The sequence below is a fragment of the Brachycentrus maculatus genome, unplaced genomic scaffold, assembly GCF_059751285.1.
Source record: "Brachycentrus maculatus isolate JH-2025_06_01 unplaced genomic scaffold, ASM5975128v1 h1tg000033l, whole genome shotgun sequence".
NCBI lineage: Eukaryota > Metazoa > Arthropoda > Insecta > Trichoptera > Brachycentridae > Brachycentrus > Brachycentrus maculatus.
Genome location: NW_028280787.1, coordinates 1,677,472 through 1,703,783, shown reverse-complemented (window position 1 = coordinate 1,703,783; position 26,312 = coordinate 1,677,472). Strand labels below are relative to the sequence as shown.

At 36.2% G+C, this 26,312-nt stretch overlaps 2 protein-coding genes and 1 long non-coding RNA gene across 6 annotated transcripts in view; 1 reads left to right on the top strand and 2 right to left on the bottom strand.

Annotated features, from left to right (window-relative positions):
* LOC148312760 (polyamine-transporting ATPase 13A3-like) overlaps positions 1 to 26,312 on the top strand; it is a 68,623-nt gene that overhangs the window by 21,488 nt on the left and 20,823 nt on the right. The window contains exons 1-6 of one of the 4 annotated variants that reach the window (XM_088274106.1): positions 15,359 to 15,585; positions 20,662 to 20,901; positions 21,996 to 22,163; positions 23,208 to 23,272; positions 24,365 to 24,474; positions 25,823 to 25,979. In XM_088274106.1, coding sequence (XP_088130232.1) covers positions 20,779 to 20,901; positions 21,996 to 22,163; positions 23,208 to 23,272; positions 24,365 to 24,474; positions 25,823 to 25,979 — 623 coding nt within the window. In that variant the 5' untranslated portion in view covers positions 15,359 to 15,585; positions 20,662 to 20,778. Of the gene's footprint in view, positions 1 to 6,463; positions 6,604 to 15,358; positions 15,586 to 20,661; positions 20,902 to 21,995; positions 22,164 to 23,207; positions 23,273 to 24,364; positions 24,475 to 25,822; positions 25,980 to 26,312 lie in introns of those variants that run through there. The other 3 variants (XM_088274114.1, XM_088274123.1, XM_088274132.1) reach the window with 3 other exon arrangements.
* Polr2L (DNA-directed RNA polymerases I, II, and III subunit Rpb10) lies at positions 1,906 to 5,790 on the bottom strand. The gene is made up of 3 exons (XM_088274295.1): positions 5,656 to 5,790; positions 5,294 to 5,394; positions 1,906 to 2,789 (listed from the first exon to the last, which is right to left on the bottom strand). The coding sequence occupies exons 2-3, from the start codon at positions 5,386 to 5,388 to the stop codon at positions 2,681 to 2,683; spliced, it is 204 nt and encodes a 67-aa protein (XP_088130421.1). The 5' UTR covers positions 5,389 to 5,394; positions 5,656 to 5,790; the 3' UTR covers positions 1,906 to 2,680.
* Positions 2,814 to 4,551, bottom strand: LOC148312762 (uncharacterized). The gene is made up of 3 exons (XR_015838892.1): positions 3,956 to 4,551; positions 3,604 to 3,801; positions 2,814 to 3,449 (listed from the first exon to the last, which is right to left on the bottom strand). It is a non-coding gene; the product is annotated as an uncharacterized LOC148312762 (long non-coding RNA).

The following is a 26,312-nucleotide window of genomic DNA, read 5'->3' as shown; positions in this document are numbered from 1 at the left end:
GTTGTCAATAATGGGTAGAATTGGTGAATGTTACACGTGTGTAAAGTGATCACTTAAACCAGCCTATGATGGTCGTAAGCCCCGTAAATGCCCAGACTTCCATATTCTTCTTCATCTTTGATGAGATGTCAAAAAATAATATGGAATTATATAATAATAAATTTGGATAACTTATATAGCGCCATTTTCGTAAAAAAATACCTCAAGGGCGCTTCACGGTGAATGAATTGGGGAAAATATTATGGTGTAAATGATTTAGCAAACAAATGTGTTTTTAGTCTTTTTCTAAAGATCATCTCACTCTCACTATTTCTAACCATTGGTGGAAGAGCATTCCATGCCCTCGGTCCTGCAACAGCAAAGGCACGCTCGCCAAATTTAGTGCGTTGGTTGCGAGCTGGTAAGATAACTTTGCCCATTGCAGATGTTGTAGCCGATGGAAGCGTGAGACGTCTATCAACCAATTCATCTGGAATACACAGCTCCTTAAGATACTCTGGAGCCATATTGTGTATTGATTTATACATGAGTAGGCAGAGTTTATACTCAACCCTTTCGGGAAAGCGTAACCAGTGGAGTTTGTGAAGTAGTGGGGTGATGTGACTGAATTTAGAAATTCCAAAAATTAGTCTCGCTGCTGCGTTTAACACTGATTGCAGTCGAGTCATTTTATTGTTTGGTAGACCCGTGTATATACCGTTACAATAATCTACTCTCGATATTATAAACGCATTTATTAATTGACGGGCAGCATCAACTGGCAGATTCTTGCGAATGCTTTTAATTTGCCTTAGCTGATAAAAACATGTACTTGTTGTTTTGCTAATTTGAGTCTCAAGGGAGAGATCAGAATCTAAGAACACGCCGAGCAGTTTGACGGCCGGTGTAGTTGTACTTTTTGGATTGAGTGGTGTCGTGTTATCAATCAAATTCTGTCGTTTAGGTGTGGCTATCCAGAGATGTTCCGTTTTGGACGGGTTTAACGTCAATAACGTATATAGCCACATAAGGACCGTAGTCCATTTAATCTTCACATTCGTTTGATAATGCCCCAACATGGCGAAACAATTGTCACCATATTAATTTTTTATGTGTTTTTGCTAGTAAAATACAACTTAGTAGACTCAAAAAATCTGTGTTTGATTTAAAATTAATACATAAATTAAAATGGAGTTCTACAAATTAAACGCCAAATCAATAAGCAAAACTTAAATATGATTAATTATTGATAATTTATCCTTTTAATATGAGGGATTCATCATTTTAATATGTCCGCCTGCGTAGTGTAATGGTCAGCACGTTCGACTACCGTTCTGGAGGTCCCAGGTTCGATTCCCAGGGGGGTCAAATAAATATAAGTGATTTTTCACTGTAATATTTATTCAATATTACCCTGGACTGGTACCTGAAGCGGAGGGCTGATCACCTTTCCTTCATGTGTAAACAATCAAGATAACACTGCGTTTATATGACGCAGTGCCCTATGCACCATTGGGGTGCGGATAAGGGTTTTATTATATTATTATTACTATGATGGCATCACATGGTATGACAAGGTGCATAAATGATGCAACTAGGGAAGCTGTCATATAACAGATCATGACTAGGTCGTGTTTGGACCATATTTATGTGCGTGATAGGGAGTGCGTACCACTACAAGCTTGTGTTCTGGAGTCAATTTTATGAAAATTGTAAAATGTTTATATTCTTAATTTTTCTCTCTTTTTTGCGTATTTTAGGTTAAAATGGTTAAAAACAATAAAATGTATTAAAAAAGAACTCCACAGACAAGACTTACAAGGTGGCTTGGTGGGTCTCTGCTAATGTTTTTTACAAATATGTTTGAAATTGTTATTTAAATAAATGTATACAATTAATGTTGTATTAAATAAATAATAAAAACACATTTTAATTTAAAGTATTTTTATATTTGATATTTAATAATAAAATATAATAGTAACAATATAAGAGAAAGCTTAAATTATAATGTAAGTTTTGCATTTTGTATATTAAATCATTGTAAACTTCGCGGTATGGTAATATAACACTCTCCTTATCATTCACTGGTATTACACAAAGTGAACTTGCAAGAACTGGTGCTGAGAGGCCACGAATGGGCCCTGAGCCCATATGCGGACTGACACTCAGCACTATCAAGTTTAGTCTGAAAAACTGGGCCATGGACAAGGGCCAAGAGATCTGGTCCAACAGCTCAGGGATGAAACACGCAAAGGAACTGATCACAGGGTACTCGCGGAAATTCACTACAGAAGCTCTAAAGCTTAGCAAAAACAAATAAGGATCCTAACCAGGACACTGCAGACTGAGGAAACACATGACAAAAATTGGACTACATGACTCCTCATCATGCAGATTTTGTATAGAGGATAACGAAACACCAATCCACATTCTCTATAATTGTGACGCACTTGCTTGCAAACGAAATCACATCCTTGGAGGACCTCTACTGGACTCCGAGAAGGTGAAGCTCCTACCACCAAGACAGGTCGTGAGTTACATGACTCATGTAGGTCTTGGCAGTGAGCTGTATAGAGGGAGGTCACAATAGACCTAATATGGTCGCAGTGACATAAGGGATGCAAGGTCCCTTGACCTCAAAAAAAAAAAAGTGAACGATGAATGATAAGGAGAGTGTCGTAAGTTTTGTGTTCTGGGAGGTTTATTTTTCCAACGGAGCGTAGTTGAGGAGTTTTTCAATCAGGTCTACATGCCCCAGGAGCATTCGTCTGCAGCAGTACCTCTTCAGGCCTAGAGCGTCAAGGGCATCTCTGAAAAAAGATTAAAAATTTAAACATTGTTTGCGGGAAACACTCAAAAGCGTCTTTTCCATACTGCTGGTAGAGAGCGGGAGAGGCTTATAAGCGTTCTATTTGCTTACTTTAGGTAGAGCGCGAGAGACGCCTGCAAACATTGTACAGATGGGAATTGGGTGTTGCGGCTACTTGTGATTAGTATACTGAGGGTCGGGCGGCAGACTGCCAGAGTATAATTAGGGTCCTTTTCCATACTGTTGGTAGAGAGCGGGAGACGCTTGCAAGCATTCTATTTGCTTACTTTAGGTAGAGCGCGAGAGACGCCTGCAAACATTGTACAGATAGCAATTGGGTGTTGCGGCTACTTGTGATTAGTATACTGATCATCGGGCGGCAGACTGCCAGAGTATAATTAGGGTCCTTTTCCATACTGTTGGTAGAGAACGGGAGACGCTTATAAGCGTTCTATATGCTTACTTTAGGTAGAGTGCGAGAGACGCCTGCAAACATTGTACAGATGGGAATTGGGTGTTGCGGCTACTTGTGATTAGTATACTGAGGGTCGGGCGGCAGACTGCCAGAGTATAATTAGGGTCCTTTTCCATACTGTTGGTAGAGAGCGGGAGACGCTTGCAAGCGTTCTATTTGCTTACTTTTGGTAGAGTGCGAAAGACGCTGAAAAGTTTTGTACAAATGGGAATTGGGTGTTGCGGCTACTTGTGATTAGTATACTGAGGGTCGGGTGGCAGGCTGCCAGAGTATAATTAGGGTCTTTTTCCATACTGTTGGTAGAGAGCGGGAGACGCTTATAAGCGTTCTATATGCTTACTTTAGGTAGAGTGCGAGAGACGCCTGCAAACATTGTACAGATGGGAATTGGGTGTTGCGGCTACTTGTGATTAGTATACTGAGGGTCGGGCGGCAGACTGCCAGAGTATAATTAGGGTCCTTTTCCATACTGTTGGTAGAGAGCGGGAGACGCTTGCAAGCGTTCTATTTGCTTACTTTTGGTAGAGTGCGAAAGACGCTGAAAAGTTTTGTACAAATGGGAATTGGGTGTTGCGGCTACTTGTGATTAGTATACTGAGGGTCGGGTGGCAGGCTGCCAGAGTATAATTAGGGTCTTTTTCCATACTGTTGGTAGAGAGCGGGAGACGCTTATAAGCGTTCTATATGCTTACTTTAGGTAGAGTGCGAGAGACGCCTGCAAACATTGTACAGATGGGAATTGGGTGTTGCGGCTACTTGTGATTAGTATACTGAGGGTCGGGCGGCAGACTGCCAGAGTATAATTAGGGTCCTTTTCCATACTGTTGGTAGAGAGCGGGAGACGCTTGCAAGCGTTCTATTTGCTTACTTTTGGTAGAGTGCGAAAGACGCTGAAAAGTTTTGTACAAATGGGAATTGGGTGTTGCGGCTACTTGTGATTAGTATACTGAGGGTCGGGTGGCAGGCTGCCAGAGTATAATTAGGGTCTTTTTCCATACTGTTGGTAGAGAGCGGGAGACGCTTATAAGCGTTCTATTTGCTTACTTTTGGTAGAGTGCGAAAGACGCTGAAAAGTATTGTACAAATGGGACTTGGGTTTGAAAATACTTGTGATTAGTGTATGGCACTAATAAGTAAACGCATTGTTTGCGGAAATGCTTAAAAGTACAGATTGAAGCATATCTCGCTCACTCCTTTCAAGAACGTCATAAATCAAAAATCGTAAATTTTCACTTGTGCATGTTTTCGGAATGCCCAGAAAATGTACTATATCCCAGCAAAAGAGACATATTTTTAACTGAATATTTACCCGCTACAGGGCAGAGAGTGTTGTTTTTGCATTTTGGAGAAAATGTATTTTAAATTTTTTTTTAACTATAGATACTAAATATTTTTCAAATGGAGAAAAACTTCAGGTTTTACTTAAAAAGATCTGTTGCACAGTAAAAAGTTTAATAAGTGGCTTGATATTTATTTTTAATATATTGTGTTATATTTTTAAACTTTAAAAACGTTCTTCTGAAAAATTAAGTATTTTGATTTATGACGTTCTTGAAAGGAGTAAGCGATCTGGCAAGAGTCTATGAGACAGAATAAAAAATGCCAGAAATTACGACGAAATGCTCCAGTCAGTCCCTACCATAAAACACTTTGGGCTATCTTGAAATTGAATCGACTCTGTTTTGAAGCGTCACCTGTAGATTCTTAGTTAAAAACGCGCTAAGGGTGTCAGAAATGAAGACTCTAAGGAGCATATCTGGCAAGAGTCTACGAGATAGAATAAGGAACACCAGGATAAGGGAAATATGCGAGATGGAAGATGTCGTTAGGTGGGGAAGGCAACGAAGGAGACAATGGTATGCGCGTGTGAGGAGAATGGAACCATCCAGACTCCCTCACATTGCTCTGTGCGGCCAACCGCAAGGCAGATGACTTCCAGACTTCCTTTCGCAGGAGGCTAATCTCTCTTAAAAACAGGCCACAAGGCCTACACCAAACAGAGTAGAAGAAGAAATAACGATATTGCTTACCCTTCAGTATATTCCGCTTGCAATAACCCAAGGTACGACTCCCATTTGTTCCCGATGACTTTTCCGCACGTAAAACAGCGTACCGGGATAATCATGTCGCACTAAAAATGAACAAAAAACACAATGAAATCACTCAAATACGCTTTGAAACACACTTTTAGCATAACCAACAACAAATATTAAGATAACAAATTATAATGAAACACGCATTTATTGGCAAATTTAAGATTTGCGTTCGATTTGACATCGGTGCGTTTACGGCGCATTTTTGGGGTTAGGATCTGCTAACGATTGCAGAAAAATTGACGTGAAAGCGTTGTGGTCGCAATTTTTACTATCAAAATATAAAAACACAATCTTACGTTTCAGTTAGATGTCAATTTCAGTAGATTTTCTTAACAAAAAGAGTTATTTTCACTACTGAAAACGCAGCGCAGTTGTTACAGAAGTATTGACGGATTTTATTTTGTGACATTAAGTTTTCCATAGATATGTTGTTTAGTAGATGTGGACTGTGTTTGGTGTGTTGCCATACATATATTTTTTTTTGTGGTACGTACCTTGGAACGAAACTGCAAGGGCTGCCAGTACAATATTTTATTTTTATTTTAGAATTTTAAAAAGGTTATATTAAACTGGTATTTTATTGTGTACACACAATGAAGTTTATGTTTTATCTCTTTAGATTCTTAGGGAACTGCAATATATTAGTCGATTATTATGATTATTTGACATACATTAAAGCGAGGTTCATCTTTATCAAAATAGTTATTTTTGTTTATTCCTTTGATCTTTTTCCATTATTTCTGTATTTTGGTTGAATTTTCATGTTTTAAAAAATGTTATTGTTTTTTTTTCTAAAATCCATAATCATATCTTTGGATCGCCTTAAATCAGATTTTTTATTGATAACCTGCAAAACCTTAAATTTAGAGGCCCGTCTGCAGATATCAAGAAGTATGAGAAAAAAATGTATTCATATTTTGATTCACATCAAAATAAATTTTCAATTATTTTTAAACTGGAGAGAATTGAATCCGATTTCCAGATGAGCGTCTACGCAACGTACTACGGCACCTGTCATTAATTGATCATCTTCATAATTATTGCATTAACTTTACAATACACGTGAGGTTTTGTTTTCAATTATGTTTTTTGTTATCGTTTTAGCGCACAAAGCGAGCGGGCGCATCATGGCGGCGGCGGACGACATGGCCGCTAAGAAGGGGGGGCGCACTCCGTGGTGGAAGACGAAAGACAACAACAACACCGACCACGCGCAATACATGGAAACGGAGCACGATACCATGGTACTTATATGATTTTTTTCCGGCCGAATAATATGATATTTTTACAATGATTAGATAATTTATTTACTGATCTTTAGGAATATTTGTAAGTGTAAAGAGAATAAATGAAAAATACCATTATACCATTAATCAAATAAAACAATAAACCTTGAGTGTAAGTCCCTCTCCAATCACAAGGTCTCAGTGTCTTTTCTGGAGAGGCACAGCGACACTAAAATTATAAGTTTTCCATATGTATAATTGTACAGAAATTCTATTGAATTGTATTAAATAATGTAACTATGTTTATTGAATGAATAAAATTTAAAAAAATATAAATCATTTACCGACATTGATATATTGATTTACTATATAGGTATATATACCGTCGTATAGCGAGCGAGACACCCTTAATTAAAAAAATATATGTATAGATTAAAAGAAAAGTGGTACTTAGCATGTTAAATTTTAATAAAAAATGGATATGGAAGTCCACAAAATGACTGCCGAATCTATTATTTTTCTTCTTAACACGTTCAATGCTAACTATAATTAGAAGATATTTCATGTCACGCTGAGAATATTAGGCTCTTCTAAAGTAAGTAAATAATATGTAAAATGAATTGAAATCAAGGTAAGAATACCGTCCGCACCCTTTTATGCCATTACAAATGAAGTAACTTCATCCCAGGTATAAAAGGACAGTTCTTTTTTCAAGGGCGAGCGAATCAAAGCTATGTTTACACGTGCAATTTTTTTACTGGAAAGATTGTTTATAATTTTTAACTATCCCGTTCCAAAGGGAGTATAAATTTCAATAGTAATTGTACCTCATAATGTTAAAAAAGTAACAAACAAACATTGGATTTTTTCTGCTGAATTTTTCCATTCATTTTTCGCATTTTTGTATTCGCGTATCGCCGTTCCAACACGCGGCATCATAATCTATCTATCCCCACAGTTTAGTCATCGGTGGTACATCGTCAATTTGCACGCGTGTTCATTGTGTCCCCGATACGCAAACGTTATTTGGCAAATACAGAGTGATTTTTGTCGTTCTTATAAGAATTATAATTAATTTATATTATCTACTGACATTTATTGGTGCAATTGCCTTTTTACGTTTATTATATAAAAATTCGGAATGGAAACCAAATGACAGACGTTAAAGAAGAAAATTCATTCAGTATTTTACCATGTAGCTCGTAAAAGATAATGCAAGAAAACGAAGCAGATTAAAATCACATAATAAGCTCCATCAAAAGGCATTTAGCTTATTTGCAGATGAAATGGGGGAAGAATTCCCCTAAGATAAGTCGCTATAATTTCGACCTCTGCAAATCTGACAAAACAAAAACAAAATAACGTGTGTGGTTTGCGACGAATTTATATGTTTGAGACATAAACATGATTTTTATATTGTTTTTCACTGTCTGGATTTTTTTAAACATTCTTTGTTTTTTTTTCCCATAATATAACGACAAATTATAAACACGCTGTATAGTACGCTTCTTACTCTATCCTCACCCCTCCCCGCACGCATCATTTCCGGTCGACATCCAGCCGAAGCGCTACTACAAGTAGTGTCCAGTGATGTTTGAACTTCAGGTGGAATTGAATGACATTTCCGCAGAGAACTTATTCGCAACTATGTTTTTTTTTTATGTAGATGTTGTGTCAAACAAATATGTACAAGGAAGATTGTTTTTTTTTTCCAAATAAAAACAAGAACAATTGATTTTTTTCTTATATTTTCAAACAAGTAAATAAAACTAAAGTGATCAGAATTGTTTTTCGTGGTAAATACGAAAACATGGTTCCAGACACAATCCTGGTCCGTCTGGACATTGAAGACAGCAAAATATGGAGTCTTTTCTTGTCTTTTTTTCACTCCAGCAATATTTACACCGTCTTCTTTTCGTTGTGCCGCGATCGTCTTTCGGGCAAAAACTTGGGAGGTGTGAAATAATTTCCTGTTTCGGTATTTGCATTGAGGGAGGAGGGCCGAGGAGTTTTTCAATAACTTGAAGTCTGAAATCGTATAGACTCATTTTCTTTTCGCTATTCATATTGAATAAGTAAAAAGAATTTAATAACATTGTCTGAAACAAATGTATGCCCAATTTCTTGTACCACCGCAAAGTTTTTCTTCTTATTGGGTAGTACGCTAACATTTGGTCGTGGAAATGAACACCGCTCATGAATTTATTGTACTTTATTATCATTTTGGGCTTTACAACAGCCTTTCCATGACAATTTGTTGTTTTCGATAGTTCTCCATCAAATTCGGAAGATATGGCCAACACTTCTCGGCGATCTTTCCACTTGGTTGTGCAGATACCTTTATCAGTATACTGACTCACAGACTCCCCAGTTTTAATTTTTTTTTTAAAACTTCATTTGGATTAAATTTCCTGTTTGCTCGCAAAGTGCCCGTAACAAATGTTTTTTGGCTCAATAAGGTTTCTACCAGAGGGACACTATTGTAATAGTTATCCATAAAAAGGGAGTGACCGACTTGGGTGCTCCCTTCCATGAGCTTATGGACAACTTTACTGGTGTGATTCTTTCCACTCAACTCCTGGTCGGCTGAACCACCGTACACAATTATTTTTAGTGCCAAACCATTGGATTCTCCCAATACATATAATTTGATGCCATATTTTGCCTTTTTCCCCTTCATGTACTGCCGCATAACGAGCCTCCCTCGCCACAGTACCAAAGACTCGTCAATTGACAAGTTTTTATTGGGTGCATAAATTGCACTCATCCGGTCGTTGAAAAAATGTATCAGTGGATTTATTTTCCCTAAACTAGTGGTGTCCGCTTCATTATTATTAAAATGTAATGATCTAAGAATTAAAAAAAACTTATCCCGAGACATATACTGTGAGAGTGCTGTCAGATTGAAGAGATGATGTTTCTTCCAATAATCCGTGAGGCGATTCAATCGAATAGTTCCCGTGTGCAGTAAAAGCCCCAGCCATACTTTTAATGTTTCTGTGGTGAGGTCATTCCAACGAGTTATTCTGCTTTTATCTCCTTCAGAATGAGCCATAATTTCCAAAGCATAATGATTGGTCTGTTGGACAAGAAGATTATAGAAGTCATCATTGGCTATCATATTGAAGTAATCTATTGGTTCTCTCCCTGAAATTTCAATTTTTATACCTGGTCTTCCAGTAAAAAGGATCTCTTGGGCTTGCGTTGGCGTGTTTGACCAACGTCTCGAAGTTGAAGGTAGAGTGGGCGGTGGTTGTTCTTGGAACATATTGTCGTCTTCGCTGTCACTTTCATCGTCTGTTTCCATATCACTATCTATTTCGTATTCACTAATTGAATCGTATTCTATCTCACTTTCATCACTATCACTCACATTTTCCACTCTTGGTCGCTTTGATGTAGATGGTTGATCCATTTTTTAATATTTTTTGTAAAATACTTAAAAATACACAAAAATGGTTTCAATGTTAGTCAAATAATATAAAAAATTCAATATTTTACTTCTGCGAAAATACAAAACACTATTTATAAATACAAAAACAAACAAATAAAAATGTGAATTTCACTTAACTATTGATAATACTCACTAAACTATTGTCAATCTAAAATTATTTCACCCAAACAAACAAAAATTTAAAAATAAAAACGAAAAAAATTGCATATATTTCGACCCGTGTGAATATAGCTTTTCGTGTAAACGCTGCTTTTCGCAATAAAACAATAAAAACGCGCTACGTGACTTATCCGAGTGAGGGTTGAACTAGGAATGACTAATAATGACAGGTCACCTCAGGCTGAGGCTAAACACATCTCAAAAGTCACCCTGCGCTTCTTAGTTTAAGATTTATTCAAACAAACGCGTCTGGTGCGTTGAGCGCGTGGCGGTCACGTCAACCGTCAACGCGTCTCACGCGGTGTCAGCAATGAACGTGTTAACCTTGTCCGTACTCAATGGTGCACAAGGCACCGCATCAAATTGATGTTAAGTCGATCGTTAATCAAATGAAGGCAATGCGATAGTCCTTTGCCTGTTCAGTGTAATATTAAATAAATATTGTAGTAAAAAACCCTCTAGAAATCGAACCCATTACCACAGTATGGTAGCTAAACCCGTTAATCACTAAACTATGTAGGCGGACAAAAAAACCGGATCGGTTAATGAAATTAAATTGAACAAATGTAATATCGCCGACCCTGCTCATCTTTTAAAAAAAAAAATATAGTATCTATCCATTACTATTTTTTTATAATATGGCAACACTGATCATATATTTGAAAATGCGCGCTTGTTTCAATGTCATTCTTGGTGTAGAGAAAATATTTCTTTAAGTACGTGTTATATTGTTCTTCTTCATATTAAAACAGTGATTATTTATATTGTACGAGTATGTTGTGAACGTGGAATGTAGATATATTATAGATATATGTTGTTCGAACGGATTTAAGCTGAATTGGACAGAAGATAAGCGAGATAAATGTAGAACAAACAATAATAAATTTTGCAAATAATGCCCGTGAATCATTATAAGTGGCACATGGTTTCTCGATAACGATTCGACATTAATAATTTTCTTAGATAAAGAGACATTGTTTAATATTTTGCTTAACGACGTGATTATAATTTTGCATAGATAATGAGTTAGATAAATATTGAATTTATTAATTTAAATATATACTAATAAAATGAGATGCCATTTGAAGACAATCCTTCGTTTTGTAAATGTTTTGAAATCGTATTTATTTTATAATTGTACTCGACCATGTGTTACTGTGGCTCAGACTGGTTAAATAAAATAGAAAGTATACATTTCTAATGCTAAATTTCACAATGAAGCAAAGAGATAAATATACAAAAAAATCTATAAAACAACAATGCAATCGTAAGCATTGAAAATGCTTAGTGACAGCAGGTGTCAAGAAACACGGTGTCCGCCATGAATAAGGTTTAGTACTGCGTGTATCTCTGTTTCTTTCAATAGATGGCGCTGCCATTGGGGTTTAAAAAGCTCTAGTTCAAAAAAGTATGTTTTTGATATGTCAAATGTAAAAACGCCAATCACGGGTAATATAAAAACGAATGGAACGTTATGTTAAAATTTTAAAGCAATCGAACAAATTCACTTTTAAGAATTACCTAAAGCGACTCTGAAATCGAGCTGCGGCTTTTTTTTTACTGGCAAAGCACCCAACATTGAGTGACACCGAGCTGCGGCTTATGCAACACCGCTTATCACGGCACTACTAGGCTTCAACTTAATAAGTTTTATAGCTTACACCTACTCGTGAGTGGATTTACTCTTTATATTTAAAGTTACAATAATTTCATGTAATTCATGAGTGAAAATTCTAGCCAATGTACATTTACATATTTATTTACATAAGAGTACCTACAGTTAACCCCCATATTACGTTGAAATAGGTACCATGTTATCGGAAGGAACGTTATTGGGGGTAAATGTTTTAAGATGGTATTTTAATTTAATTTCGTGTGCTAAGCTTTGAGAATAGGTGTCTGCGGAGAATTTTAGGCGTGCGGTGGTTTGACTTTGTGAGGAATGAAGAGATAAGGCGTAGGACGCAGCAAATCTTGGTCACAACTGTCGTCAAGTAAAGGCGATTCAGTTGGCTTGGCCATGTACTCCGCATGCCTCCTGAGAGCCGCCATCAAGCTTGCCTCTTTTACAAGGCATCAGGTTCGCACCGCCCAGAACGACCACTGCTGACAATTCGTCGGCAGTTCTCGGGACGCGGATCTGACTTGGGAGGATGCAAGGGAGCTGGCAGCCGACAGAAAAGCCTTGAGACAGTTTGTGGACTCCATATGCTCCGCCTAGGGAGCGGATATGGTTTAATTAGTTAATTAGTTTTAATTTATTGATGAATCATTTCAGTCATTTCCGCTGATTAAAATGTAAACATCCAATTTAAAACATTAACCCCCTATAACGTTCCGTCCGATAACGCGTTACCTTTCTCACTGTTATATGGGGGTTTACTGTACATGCAAATATTTAAATTTTATACTGTTTTTATGCAACAGCAAGGTTGTCAGCTATGTCAGTCTTAGCTAACTCGTATCTAGTTTTTTTCCGGCATTCCTTCAACTGTCAAAATTTTTCCCAATTTCATGTCGTTGATTGATTAAAAGTTCGTCAGATGTCCATTTTCGGACGCCCTTTTGGACTTGGCGCCCTCGTTCGTTGAACGGCCTCGACCTCCCCCCCAGAGGCCGGTACTCTGTCATTGGTGCACAGAACTTGTGTGTGACAGCACAGCGTGCTGACCACTGCCTTGCGAAGATCAAGAAAAAGTGTAGCATTGAAAAATGAATTAAGGTCAATGATATGAATATTTTAATAAATATATCGCTCACTCTTTTCAACAACGTCATATATAAAAAAAAAACTAGAAATTAAGCATTTCCTAATACAAATAGAATATGATACTTAGAAGTATTTTCTTTTTATATATTCATATACATAATTGACAATTACTTTTATGTAGAGACCCACCAAGCCACCTTATGTGTTTTGTCTGTGGAGTTCTTTTTACATATCGCTCACTCCTTTCAAGAACGTCATAAATCAAAATACTTGATTTTTCAGGAGAACGTTTTTAAAGTTTAAAAATATAATACAATGTATTAGAAAAAAATATCAAGCCACTTATTGAACTTTTTACTGCGCAACAGATCTTTTTAGCTAAAACCTGAATGTTTTTTCTCCATTTGAAAAATACTTAGTATATTTTAAAAAAATAATTAAACAATACCATTTCCTCAAAATACAAAAACAACACTTTCTGCCCTGTAGCAGGTAAATATTAAGTTAAAAATACATTTTCTGGGCATTCCGAAAACATGCATAACTGAAAATTGACGATTTTTGATAAATGACGTTGTTTAAAGGAGTGAGTGATATGCGTGATCTCGCGCATTAGATGTGTATTTATTTAGGTTCTAGAAACAGTTGGAGAATACCGAAGAAAATTTGGCATAATCGAGTATTTCAAATACTTGAAGGTGTCAGGTCACGAATGGGAATAATCGGCCGATATGTATGAGGAGACGCATGCATGTCGAAGAGGCGAAGATTGTTCGCAAAGACAGAGTGGTGTGGCGTTCTATTCTCTCTGCCTACCCCTGCGGGGGAGCTGCGTGATACTTAGTAAGTAAGTTAATAATATATTTGAAATACTCGACTATGCCACGTTTTCTTCGGTCTTCATTTGGTCCCTTTTCCATTTACATTCGACTCGTAAACTTGTTTTTTTGTTCTTTCCAATAATTGTTTTTAACATACAGTATATGTATGTTACGAACATTTATTGTTATTTTTAATTTCCGAACGTCTTGATTTAACTAAAGCGACTCTTAAATCCAGTTACGGCTTATGCAACACTGCTTAACACTTTCCTATTTAGACTTCAACTTTATAGCGTATAAAGCCAAAGTTTTATAGCCTATACCTACTTGTGAGTTACTTGACTCTATTTTCATGTAATTCATGAATGAAAATTCTAGGTAAAAACACTTGCTATATTTCTTTAAATTGATTGCGTCTACACTATACAGTGCACAATGCACCATTGGATGCGAGCAACGGTTAGAAGAAGACATAGCGACCTCTCAATAGATGGCTGTTCTATCGTCATATCGCTCACTCCTTTCAAGAACGTCATAAATCAAAAATCGTCAATTTTCAGTTGTGCATATTTTCGGAAAGCCCAGAAAATGTACTATATCCTAGCAAAAGCGGCAACATTTTAACTTAATATTTACCCGCTACAGGGCAGAAACGGTTGTTTTTGCATTTTGAAGAAAAGGTATTGTTTTATTATTTTTTAAAAATAAACTAAATAATTTTCAAATGGAGAAAAAACCTTCAGGTTTTACCTTAAAAGATCTGTTGCACAGTAAAAAGATCAATAAGTGGCTTGATACTCATTTTTAATACATTTCATTTTATTTTCAAACTTTAAAAACGATCTCCTGGAAAATCAAGTTTTTTGATTTATGACGTACTTGAAAGGAGTGAGCGATATGTTCTATGACAGTTCCATACGAAAAAGAAGTGAGAACTCCATGCAAAACATTCGTTACAAAGAAAAATAGTCGCAGGTCTATATGCAACAAGACGTCGCCATTAAGGAGATACGACGAAACACAGAATTCAATAACCGGCCGACCGCCGGAGTAATAAACCGTCTTTCCACGCCAGATTTTAAAAAATAATGTATATTGGATATTTTTTGTTTTTAAGAATATAATATAAGTATAGAAAAAATATTTTTACAATTAATTTTAGCTTCTATCATTTCAATAACTCTTTTCTTTTCAAAACCATATAATTACATCGAAGATTAATTTATTTTTTCAATGCAAAAACGGTGTTTTAAGTAAAAAATCAATTACATAAAATTTAACCTGAATTTAGAGAAAATTAAGTTTTGACTTACTAGGCCCTAAAATTGCTATAATTCCATGTAATTCATGAGTGAAAATTCCACGCAAATCATTCGCTACAAAGAAAAAACTGAGAAACGCAGGTTTATTTATATGTTATATGCAACAAAACGCCTCCATTGCGAAAATGGCTTAGATCAGAAACACTAGTAAAAAAGGCGGCAATTGCAATACGTTTGTGATTTTCCCCTTCTATATTAGACCGTCTCTTTTTACTGATTAGCACTAAATTCCGCAAAGCCACTTCTCTCTTTGTTGATAAACATTTTCGTCCTTGGCGATCAGTAGCCGAGCGGAGACCGTTCGCGAATGACGTCTTCATTATAATTAGTAATCTATGTGACAGTTTTCCTTTGTCGACAGTCGGACAGTGCGATATTTATTAGTTAGGAACTTTTAAGGCGGGAAATGTGACGTTTAAGTGAAAGTGGAAAGCGAACGGTGTCTATGGTTTGATTTTTTGCTCCCGCCATTTTGTTGTGAAAACTTGTGTTCGATTATTTTGACAGCTATTGATGAGACGGCCTTCGTTCTTTGTAATATGTTGTAATAATAATAATAATAATAAAGTTGTTTAGTTTATCAATATGAATAACAAACAGATCTGATACAGTTATCTATAATATTATAAATATATATATATATATATATATATATATATATATATATATATATATATATATATATATATATATATATATATATATATATATATATATATATATATATATATATATATATATATATATATATATATATATATATATATATATATATAATATATTATTTATTTATTTTTTCAAACCCTTATCCGCACCCCGATGGTGCATAGGGCACTGCATTATATAAACGCAGTATTATTTTGATCGTTAGCACACGAAGGAAAGGTGATGAGCCGTCCGCTTCAGGTACCAGTCCAGGGTGATATTGAATAAATATTAGAGTGAAAAAATCACTCATATTTATTTGACCCCCTCTGGGAATTGAACTGGGACCTCCAGGGCATATATATATATATGTATATATATATATATATATATATATATATATATATATATATATATATATATATATATATATATATATATATATATATATATATATATATATATATATATATATATATATATATATATATATATATATATATATATATATACTTAGTTATAATAGTGCATAGGATACTGCATCAAATGGACGCTTATCTGTTCGTTTATTATATAAAGACAATCATTAAATGACAGAATTAAATGATATAAGAATGAAAAACATTTTATAAATTTAATTTGACCCCCCTGGGAATCGAACCCATGGCCTCCAGCACAGAAGCCAAATGCGCTTACCATTAAAGCATGGAGGCGGACATTACAATACATGCTGAAAAACAGTGAATTTTTCAGTTTCGTAAGGTTTTTTTTTTTCTTGTGTGAAATTTATTTATTTTGGAGTTGGAAGCTTTTTATTCTGAGCCGACAATACATTATCACAAATTCACAGGAATTACTGTATTACTCATATGAGATAATGGGTAATTAAATGTTTAACTAGCCGGCTGACCACTGCATTATTTCCCCAAGGGGGTAGGCGGAGAGGATAGAACACCGCACTATTCTATCTCTGCGAACATGCTTAATCTTTTTTAAGTAGAATTTTTATTAAATTTAAAATGTATAGATTTTGTTGGGTAATATATCCAAAATTAAATACGGTTATTTCATTGAATTCTACTTTTATTTACATATATCGGCAGTGTAAAGGCAAAGGGGTACATCTGTCTCAGACCAAATTTTACAGGAGAGCAAAAACAAACTTATGAAATTAAATATTTTGTTCGGATGGCATATGTACATATCTTAATAAAACTAAATAAGTATTGCAACTACAGCTATATCCTTCAGCCAGATTATGGAATACACTATTTTAGTCATTTTGTGGAACAAACTTAGAAAATTAAAAATTTGACAGATATACCCGTTTGCCATTTCACTACCGATATATGAAAATATGTGACGTGTTTCGTCTTATTAAGACATTATCAAACACTTAATAAGACAAAACGTGTCACATATTATCATATATATGTAAATAAAAGTAGAATTCAATCCAAGAACCTTGTTTAATTTTGGATATATTACCCAATGATTCAATATGGAATTCTACCAACTGTCTGCGGTAACAATAAATTTGTATAGATTTTACCACAAAGTGACTGCCGAATCAATTAATGAAATAAAAAAAATAGTTGAGAAGATACTTCTTGCTTACCCCATATTTCCTGAATATATCAATGTGTGTTTTTGCAGATAAGTTGGCTTATTTGCTGATAATACAACTTTGGGTTTCACTATCAGAACGCATACTGAAATTAACACTTTCCTAATCTAATATTTAGAGGAAATATTTCTATTTTGTGCAGATACAGGGCGTTTCAAAGTATGCACGCATCATTGGTGATGCACGGGAACTGGTTGATTTATTTTATTTATTTAAACTCCATGTACAGTGCAGAAAGTGTTGTTTTTGCATATTGAAGAAAAGGTATTGTTTAGTTATTTTTTTAAAACATACTAAATACTTTTCAAATGGAGAAAAATATTGCAACAGATCTTTTGAGGTAAAACCTGAATGGTATTTCTCCATTTGAAAAATATTTAGTATAGTTAAAAAAAATAATTAAACAATACATTTTCTTAAAAATGCAAAAACAACGCTTTCTGCCCTGCAGCGGGTAAATATTAAGATAAAAATATGCGTCTTTTGCTAGGATATAGTACATTTTCTGGGCATTCCGAAAACATGCACAACTGAAAATTGACGATTTTTGATTTATGATTTTCTTGAAAAGACTGAGCGATATGACAGCTTCCCTAGTTGTATCATTTATGCACCTTGTCATACCATAGATGCCATCATATTAAAAAGATAAATTATCAATATTTAATCATATTTAAGTTTTGCTTATTGATTTGGCGTTTAATTTGTAGAACTCCATTTTAATTTATGCATTAATTTTAAATCAAACACAGATTTTTTGAGTCTACTAAGTTGTATTTTATTAACAAAAACACATAAATTAATATTGTGACAATTGTTTTGCCTTGTTAGGGCATTATCAAACGAATGTGAAGATCAAATGGACTACGGTCCTTATGTAGCTATACAATTCTAAGTGACAGTTTTAACACGTGCAGCAATCTAAAAAGATATGTTGCACAGTAAAAAGTTCAATAAGTGGCTTGATATTTATTTTCAATACATTTTATTATATTTATAAACTTTAAAAACAATCTCCTGAAAAATCTAGTTTTTTGATTTATGACGTTGTTGAAAGGAGTGAGCGATATAACCTAATTTTGTTCAAAAATGATTGAAAAGTTAATAAAGTCATGTATATTATTTTTTGACATATCATCAAAGATGAAGAAGAATATGGAAGTCTGGGCATTTACGGGGCTGACGACCGTCATCGGCTGGTTTAAGTGGCCACTTTACACACGTGTAACATTCACCAATTCCACCCATTATTGACAACCACACTACTCAAATTCTTGGAAGATCTAAATATATGAACCAATTTAGAAACCTTGTTCTTGAATCACTAGAACTTCACTAGAGACATCTATTGGTGAGATGTAAAGAAGCTTTTGATGATATGTCAAAAAATAATATGAAAATAACTCCTGTAATTGGAGATAATCCAGATTTTGTGAACAAGTATTTGGACACACTCAAAATGTTGTAAAGTCATGTATGTTGTTCGTAGTAAATATAATTTTTAAATGAACACTTCAAATTTTAATTCGATATAGTGATTTCCGTGATTGTGAGAATTATTTCCAGTACGTAGGGTAGAACAACCGACTTATCGGTGTTTGGTTGTTTACGGTCGGCTCGGCTTTTGGTAATTTTTATTTATTTATTTATTTAAACTTCATGTACAGAAAATAAAAAGTACATTGGCGGGCTTATTGCTAAAAAGCTATATGTTCCAACCGACCAAAGACGGACTAGTGATATTGATCAAAACGTTTGATACCATATATAGCCGTTTGCAATCAGAGGGCAGATAGTACTTGAACATTTAAAAAACATAAATTACAAATTGACATTTAAAAAAAACATAAATTACATATTAATATACCAATTACCAATTAACAAAAGACGATAATAAGGAGGGCAAAGGAAGAAGGGAGTTTAGGGAAGGAGGTAGAGGGAGGAGGTTTGATCGACAGTTAGGATTCTAATGACAGATAGTAATGTCTCAGACGTTTTTAAAAGTTAATACATATTATTGTCTGATGTAATAGATTTTATCAAAAAACTAAAAAACAAAAAGATAAAAATGAAAAGAAAAAAAAAAAAAAAAGTATTCTAGGATTCTAATGATAAATAGGTAGAATCAGGTAGCAAGTTTAAGGAAGAGAGTAATTAATTTTTTAATAACATATTGGGGACGGGAACATACCAAGAGTTTTGATAAATTAGTGACACCCTGTGTTTGAATGACATTTTTGATAAAATGTATATTAGTATGGAACATATTTAATAGATTTATATTATCCACTGACACTTCGTGATGGAATTGCATTTTTAATTTATTATTAGATTAAAACCAATATTTTTAGCTTTTCCACTTTTTTATTTGACCAGCGACCGGGTTTCGTCGTTACCGACATCATCAGACATGGACCAGTCTGATGATGTCGGTAACGACGAAACCCGGTCGCTGGTCAAATAAAAAAGTGGAAAAGCTAAAAATATTGGTTTTAATCTAATAATAAAAAAAAAAATGGAACATATTTTTTTCATGTCAAATTATGATACCTTATCACTATGACACAATTTTTACTGGGAATAATTTGTGCAGATTTTTTTAAAATTCAGCTTCATTTGCAAAATTAAAACATTTTGAGTGTGTCCAAATACTTGTTCACAACATCTCACCAATAGATGTCTCTAGTGAAGTTCTAGTGATTCATGAACAAGGTTTCTAAATTGGTTCATATATATAGAACTTCCAAGAATTTGAGTAGTGTGGTTGTCAATAATGGGTAGAATTGGTGAATGTTACACGTGTGTAAAGTGATCACTTAAACCAGCCTATGACGGTCGTAAGCCCCGTAAATGCCCAGTCTTCCATATTCTTCTTCATCTTTGATGAGATGTCAAAAAATAATATGCAAAATGAAATATTTGATATTTTAAAAATAAATCTGTATTCATAAAATTTTGAGTGTGTCCAAATACTGGTTCACAAATATTAATAATCTTTAATTAGGAGTTATTTTCATATTATTTTTTGACATCTCAACATAGATGAAGAAGAATATGGCAGTCTGGGTATTTACGGGTATATATTGTCCAAATTTGAAACATAATGCTTGAATCACTAGAGACGTCTATAGTGAGATGAAAGTAGCTTTTTATTGAGCAGAAACTGTTTAATTTGTATGTGAGATCCAAATCCTGGATTTAATCACATACATTAATTGAACCCGGGACCTCCAGTATTGTAGCCGAGCGTCCTGACCATTACAATACGGAGGCGGACTATTTATTTTGTTTATTTCTGAAATTTATTAAAATAAACTTTCTGTGTATTTAAAAAATAGGTTCGTAACTTACAATCTAACATGTGACTCTAGTATACCATGTGAGTGTATGAGTGCATTTTTGAAATCTGTGATATCGCTTTACTGCGCTGTGAGTGCTCTTATTGTTGGGGCAAAATGCCTTCTGAGGAAGAGACTCCTCTTCTCTGTGATGGCCATAGGAGAACAGACGCTACCCTTCCGGATGTTCCGGACTCCCAGGAGATCATAGAAGACCGGGTCTCTTCCGACTGTGATAAGGTTTTATATTTTTATTAATCAATAACTGTACCCATGCTACACTTGAGAGTGTGGCCACTGATAGGGTGCTCGAGGTTGCATACCCGTGCTCATAATTACTGTGCAAAAATAATCACGTTGACTTCTTCGAAGATCGAACCAATGATTAATCTCCAGGTATGTATGAGAAGATGCATGAGCGTGGAAGAGGCGAAAGACGCTCGCAGAGACAGTGTGGCATTCTGTCCTCTCTGCCTACCCCTGCAGCCAAAAATAATCATGCTGGTTTCTTCAACATGAGACATTATTTTTTTTTGTGAATTATTATTTGTTCATTCATATACAGGACTACTCGTCTGACAAATCGTCGCATTGGGGAAACAAAGTTCTATGTTTTCCTTATAGTTTTGAGATATGAGAGGTTGAAAATTTAGATAAAATTTTCTAACTAACTAACTAACTAACCATCACGCCGCTTCCCCGCAGGGGTAGGCAGAGAGAATAGAGCGTCACACCACTCTGTCCTTGCAAACATTCTTCGCCTCTTCCACGTTCATGCATCTCCTCATACATACCCGCCGGTTGTTACGACTCCTAACCTGACCACTTTCAAGTATTTGGCATACCTGATCGTGCCATGTTTTTCTCGGTCTTCCTCTGCTTCTTTTTCCGCTAACATTCGCCTCATAAATTTGTTTTACCGTTCTTTCCTCACTCATTCGTTCTACAATTTTCAAAGAACAAAATTTTCTCTAATATTCTATATACCGTATTCTGTATACGAAATATTCTATATTCGAAACTCAGCTATTCCGCCATCTTGAATACTATATAGTATGAAATTAGTCAAGATAGAACCTTGTTTCTCTAAATGATGTTTCATAATAACAAATAGAACTTTGTTTCCCTTTGAATTTCTGACGATTGATTTGGTTTTTTGTTGTAATTTTTATACAGATTGAACCGAAATTGAAATCCGCATAGAGTTAGAGTTAAATGTGAAAATACCTAGATGTGTTAGATAGAACCTTGTTTCCCCAAGACGACGAAATGTCACTGGCCTCCTGCTAATGGTATTCAATGAGAGATGAGACAATTCCGGGGGTTTGTTGCAGGTGATCTACGGGTACCGGAGCTGCCTGCGCAAGCAGCTGGCCACGTGGCTGGTGTGCGTGGCCAGCGGCGGCCTGCTGCTGCTGCTCTTCCACTGGCGGCCCACCTGGCGCCTGCTCGCCACGCACGTGCGCTGCCCGCTCGCCCGCGCCACCCGACTGCTCATCGCGGTAAGTGCCGGCGGAGACGCGTCTAGTCATGTTGAATACTGCTCAACCTAGAAATATATGTAAGCAATGTGATGTCCAGCTCGATGTGGAAATGTGTGTAAGCAATTTGTTGTCTAGTCCAGCACGATGTAGGAATGTGTGTATGCATTGACATGAGTCCAGCTCGACATGGAAGTGAGTATAAGCAATGTGTTGTCTAGTCCAGCACGATGTAGGAATGTGTGTAAGCAATATAGTGTCTAGTCCAGCTCGATGTGGAAATGTGTGTAAGCAATGTGTTCTCTAGTCCAGCACGATGTAGGAATGTGTGTAAGCAATGTAGTGTCAAGTCCAGCACGATGTAGAAATGTGTGTAAGCAGTGTGTCAAGTCTAGTCTAGCACGATGTAGGAATGTGTGTAGGCAATGTAGTGTCTAGTCCAGCATGATGTAGGAATGTGTGTAAGCAGTGTGTCAAGTCTAGTCTAACATGATGTAGGAATGTGTGTAAGCAATGTAGTGTCTAGTCCAGCACGATGTAGGAATGTGTGTAAGCAATGTGGTGTCTAGTCCAGCACGATGTAGGAATGTGTGTAAGCAATGTAGTGTCTAGTCCAGGACGATGTAGGAATGTGTGTAAGCAATGTAGTGTCTAGTCCAGGACGATGTAGGAATGTGTGTAAGCAATGTAGTGTCTAGTCCAGCACGATGTAGGAATGTGTGTAAGCATTGACATATTGAGTCCAGCTCGACAGGAAGTGAGTATAAGCAATGTGGTGTTTAGTCCAGCACGATATAGAAATGTGTGTAAGCATTATGATGTTCATTTCAGCTCGACGTAGAAGTGAGTGTAAGCAATGTGATGTTAAGTCCAGCTCGACGTACAAATGTGTTTAAGCAGTGTCATGCTGAGTCCAGCTCGACATAGAATTGTGTGTAACGAGTACCATGTTGAGTCTAGCTCATTTGTGTAAGTAATGTGATGTCAAGTCCAGCTCAGCCTAAAGGAGAATTGTTTCTAAGCAATGCAATCGCACATTGTAATTTCATTTATAATTTGTTGCAGGAAACATACCAAAGTAAATGCCGAACTTACCATATCAAAGATGTTAAGTTTATTAATGTAAATAGGTAAGTTAACATTACTTTCAACAAAACATACCTCATTCATACGCAACATTTATGTCTAGGCTTAATGGTAGGGAATGACCGGAGCCGTTTCCCCGTAACGTAACACGAACACGTAACACCATCCATAGTCGAAGCGCTTGCCGCGAGCGATGTTATGACATTACGTTACGACAAAATGCTCCGGTCATTCCCTACCATAACATACTTTGGGCTATATTGAGATTGAATCGACTCTGTTTTGAAGCGTAGATTCATGGTTAAAAACGCGCTAAGAGCGTCAGAAACGAAGACTCTAAGGTGCACATCTGGCAAGAGTCTACGAGATAGAATAAGGAACACCAGGATAAGGGATATATGCTAGATCGAACGTGTCGTTAGGTGGGGAAGGCAACGAAGAAGACAATGGTATGTGCGTGGGAGGAGAATGGAACCATCCAGACTCCCCTACATTGCACTGCGCGGCCATCTCTAAGGTAGATGATTCCCAGGCAGAGAGATGGAGAAGTTTCTGAAGTATCTCTATATGAGAGAGTACGACTATTACCTTGGCTCTACCCGACCCAGTTTCTCCAGGGTATGCTTGGCTACAATCGTTTAGAGATTAGAAAGAATGTGTATTTGAATACGCATTTTTATCGATTGTTGCGCGGTATGATCGATAATCCTGAAATTATCCAGAGCATTGGTCTGTATGTTCTCGATAGTTACCTAAGACAGCTTCGACATAGATTGTTTCACATTCCTATACACAGTTATGCCTGTAGGAAGAGCTACCGCTATGTTGAACAATTTCTCATTGGATATTGATCTGTTCCATGTGTCTGAAGGAGTTTTCCGAAGCGGGATTCTTCTACACCTTTAGCAATAGTATTCTTGCTTGTTTTCTATTTTTGTTAATGTATACGATTTAAATTAAAGTTTGTAATGTGTATGTTAATTATAAATAAATAAATAAAATTGAATTGAATTGACAGCTGGGAATCCACATCGCAGAAAGCTAATCCCTCTTAAAAACAGGCCACAAGGCCAAGAAAAAGAAACATTTGGACGGCTCCCGGCTATGTGTTAATGGTATGTTACATTTTGTTGCAGTGACGAACAAAGATTTAGTTACCAGAATGTAAGTTACGATGGTGCTGAGGGGGACCCTCGCAGTGGTGTCCCATCCGTCAGGGTATATTTAGAAGACGGATCTTTTAAAGGTTGGTATTCAAATTTATTTATTTATTTCAAAACATATTACATACATAAGTCATATATATACATGCAATATTCCCGATGAGTAATTTGTATTTCTCATTTTGGGACATGGGATTAAGGTTAACAAGACTGGAACACAAATAATAAAGGAACAAAAAAGATTTTTTTGAAATAACCAAAACTAATACTAATTCAATACAGTCCGCCTCCGTAGTAAAATGGTCAGCACGCTCGGCTACCGTTCTGGAGGTCCCGGGTTCGATCCCCAAGGAGGGTAAAATAAATAGAAGTGATTTTTTCACTGTAATATTTATTCAATATTACCATGGACTGGTACCTGAAGCGGAGGGCTGATCACCCTTCCTTCATGTGTAAACGATCAAGATAACACTGCGTTTATATGACACAGTGCCCTATGCACCATTTCGGTGCGGATAAGGGTTTTATTATTATTAATACTTATACATGGCAAAATATAAAAACAATGAACAGGTATAATAAATAGGCACAAGAAGCATATTTAAAATAAACCAATGAGAAAATATAAAAAATGAGAAAATAAAACATAAAGTAAAAACAAAATAAGAAAATATGACTAATTATTACATATACTGTATATCTTTCCATAAAGTACCTTCTCAGATCATTTACTTTGGATCCCTGAATGGGTTTTATTGTATATATGTCAGGCAGCTGGTTAATTTAGGTATTGGCAATATAATTTAAGGACCTTACTCCAACTTTCATCATCATCATATCAGCCCGTTGAGGTCCACTGCTGGACAAAGGCCTCTCCCTTCCGCCTCCACTCCTCCCGATCCTGCGCCGTCCCCATCCACTGTCTTCCAGCAAACTTCCTGATGTCGTCCACCCATCTCATCGGTGGACGTCCTTGAGGCCTCTGGTTCCTCTGTCTCCATACCAAAACGCGTTTCCTCCATGTGTCGTCGGTCATTCTGGCTATGTGACCGGCCCATTTCCACTTCAGCCAAGCAATTCGCTCTACCACGTCACAGACCTGTGTCTGGCGTCGGATCCAATCCTTCCTTTTTTTGTCTCTTAATGTTATTCCAAGCATAATTCGCTCCATGCTCCTCTGTGCAACTTGCAACTTATGGGAGGATTGCTTGGTCAGAGTCATTGTTTCCGCGCCATAGGTTAGGACGGGTAGAACGCATTGGTTAAACACTCTTGTCTTGAGTGAGTTGGGAATGGGGCTTCGGAATGTGGAATTAAGCTTTCCAAAAGCTACCCAAGAGAGATTTATTCTTCTATCCACCTCGCTGGTCTGGTTGTCTCTGCCAGAAAAAATGTATTTCTACAAATGTATTTCTTCAATGTGTGTTGCAGAATTAGCAAGCTACAGGGTATTCAAGAGTAAGAAGACCACCTTCATCTGGGACGAGGGGAAGAACCGCTTTCTCCGGATGGTCGGGATGGAGAAGGCCACCAACTGCATCGACTTCCACGAGGTTCAAGGCCACTCCAAGGAACAACAGGATAAGATGTGAGTGCTCCTTTTTTTTTACAACATTTTCAGTGTGTCCAAATACTTGTTCACAAATCTGGATTATCTCCAATTACAGGAGTTATTTTCAAATTATTTTTTGATATCAGAATTTCATGTAATTCATGAGCGAAAATTCTAAACAAAAACACTCTTTTTGTTTAGAATTTTCGCGAGAGATTTTGGAGTATATAGTCGAAGAATACAATGGGAAGTGTCTTTGTTCAAAACGTTGACCCGGAATTCTTCTCCGTCTTAATCCTCATTGCTGAGGGCTGTGACCCTTGCAGAAGCAATGACTCTTCTCCAGTTATCCCTTGACTGCGCTGCACG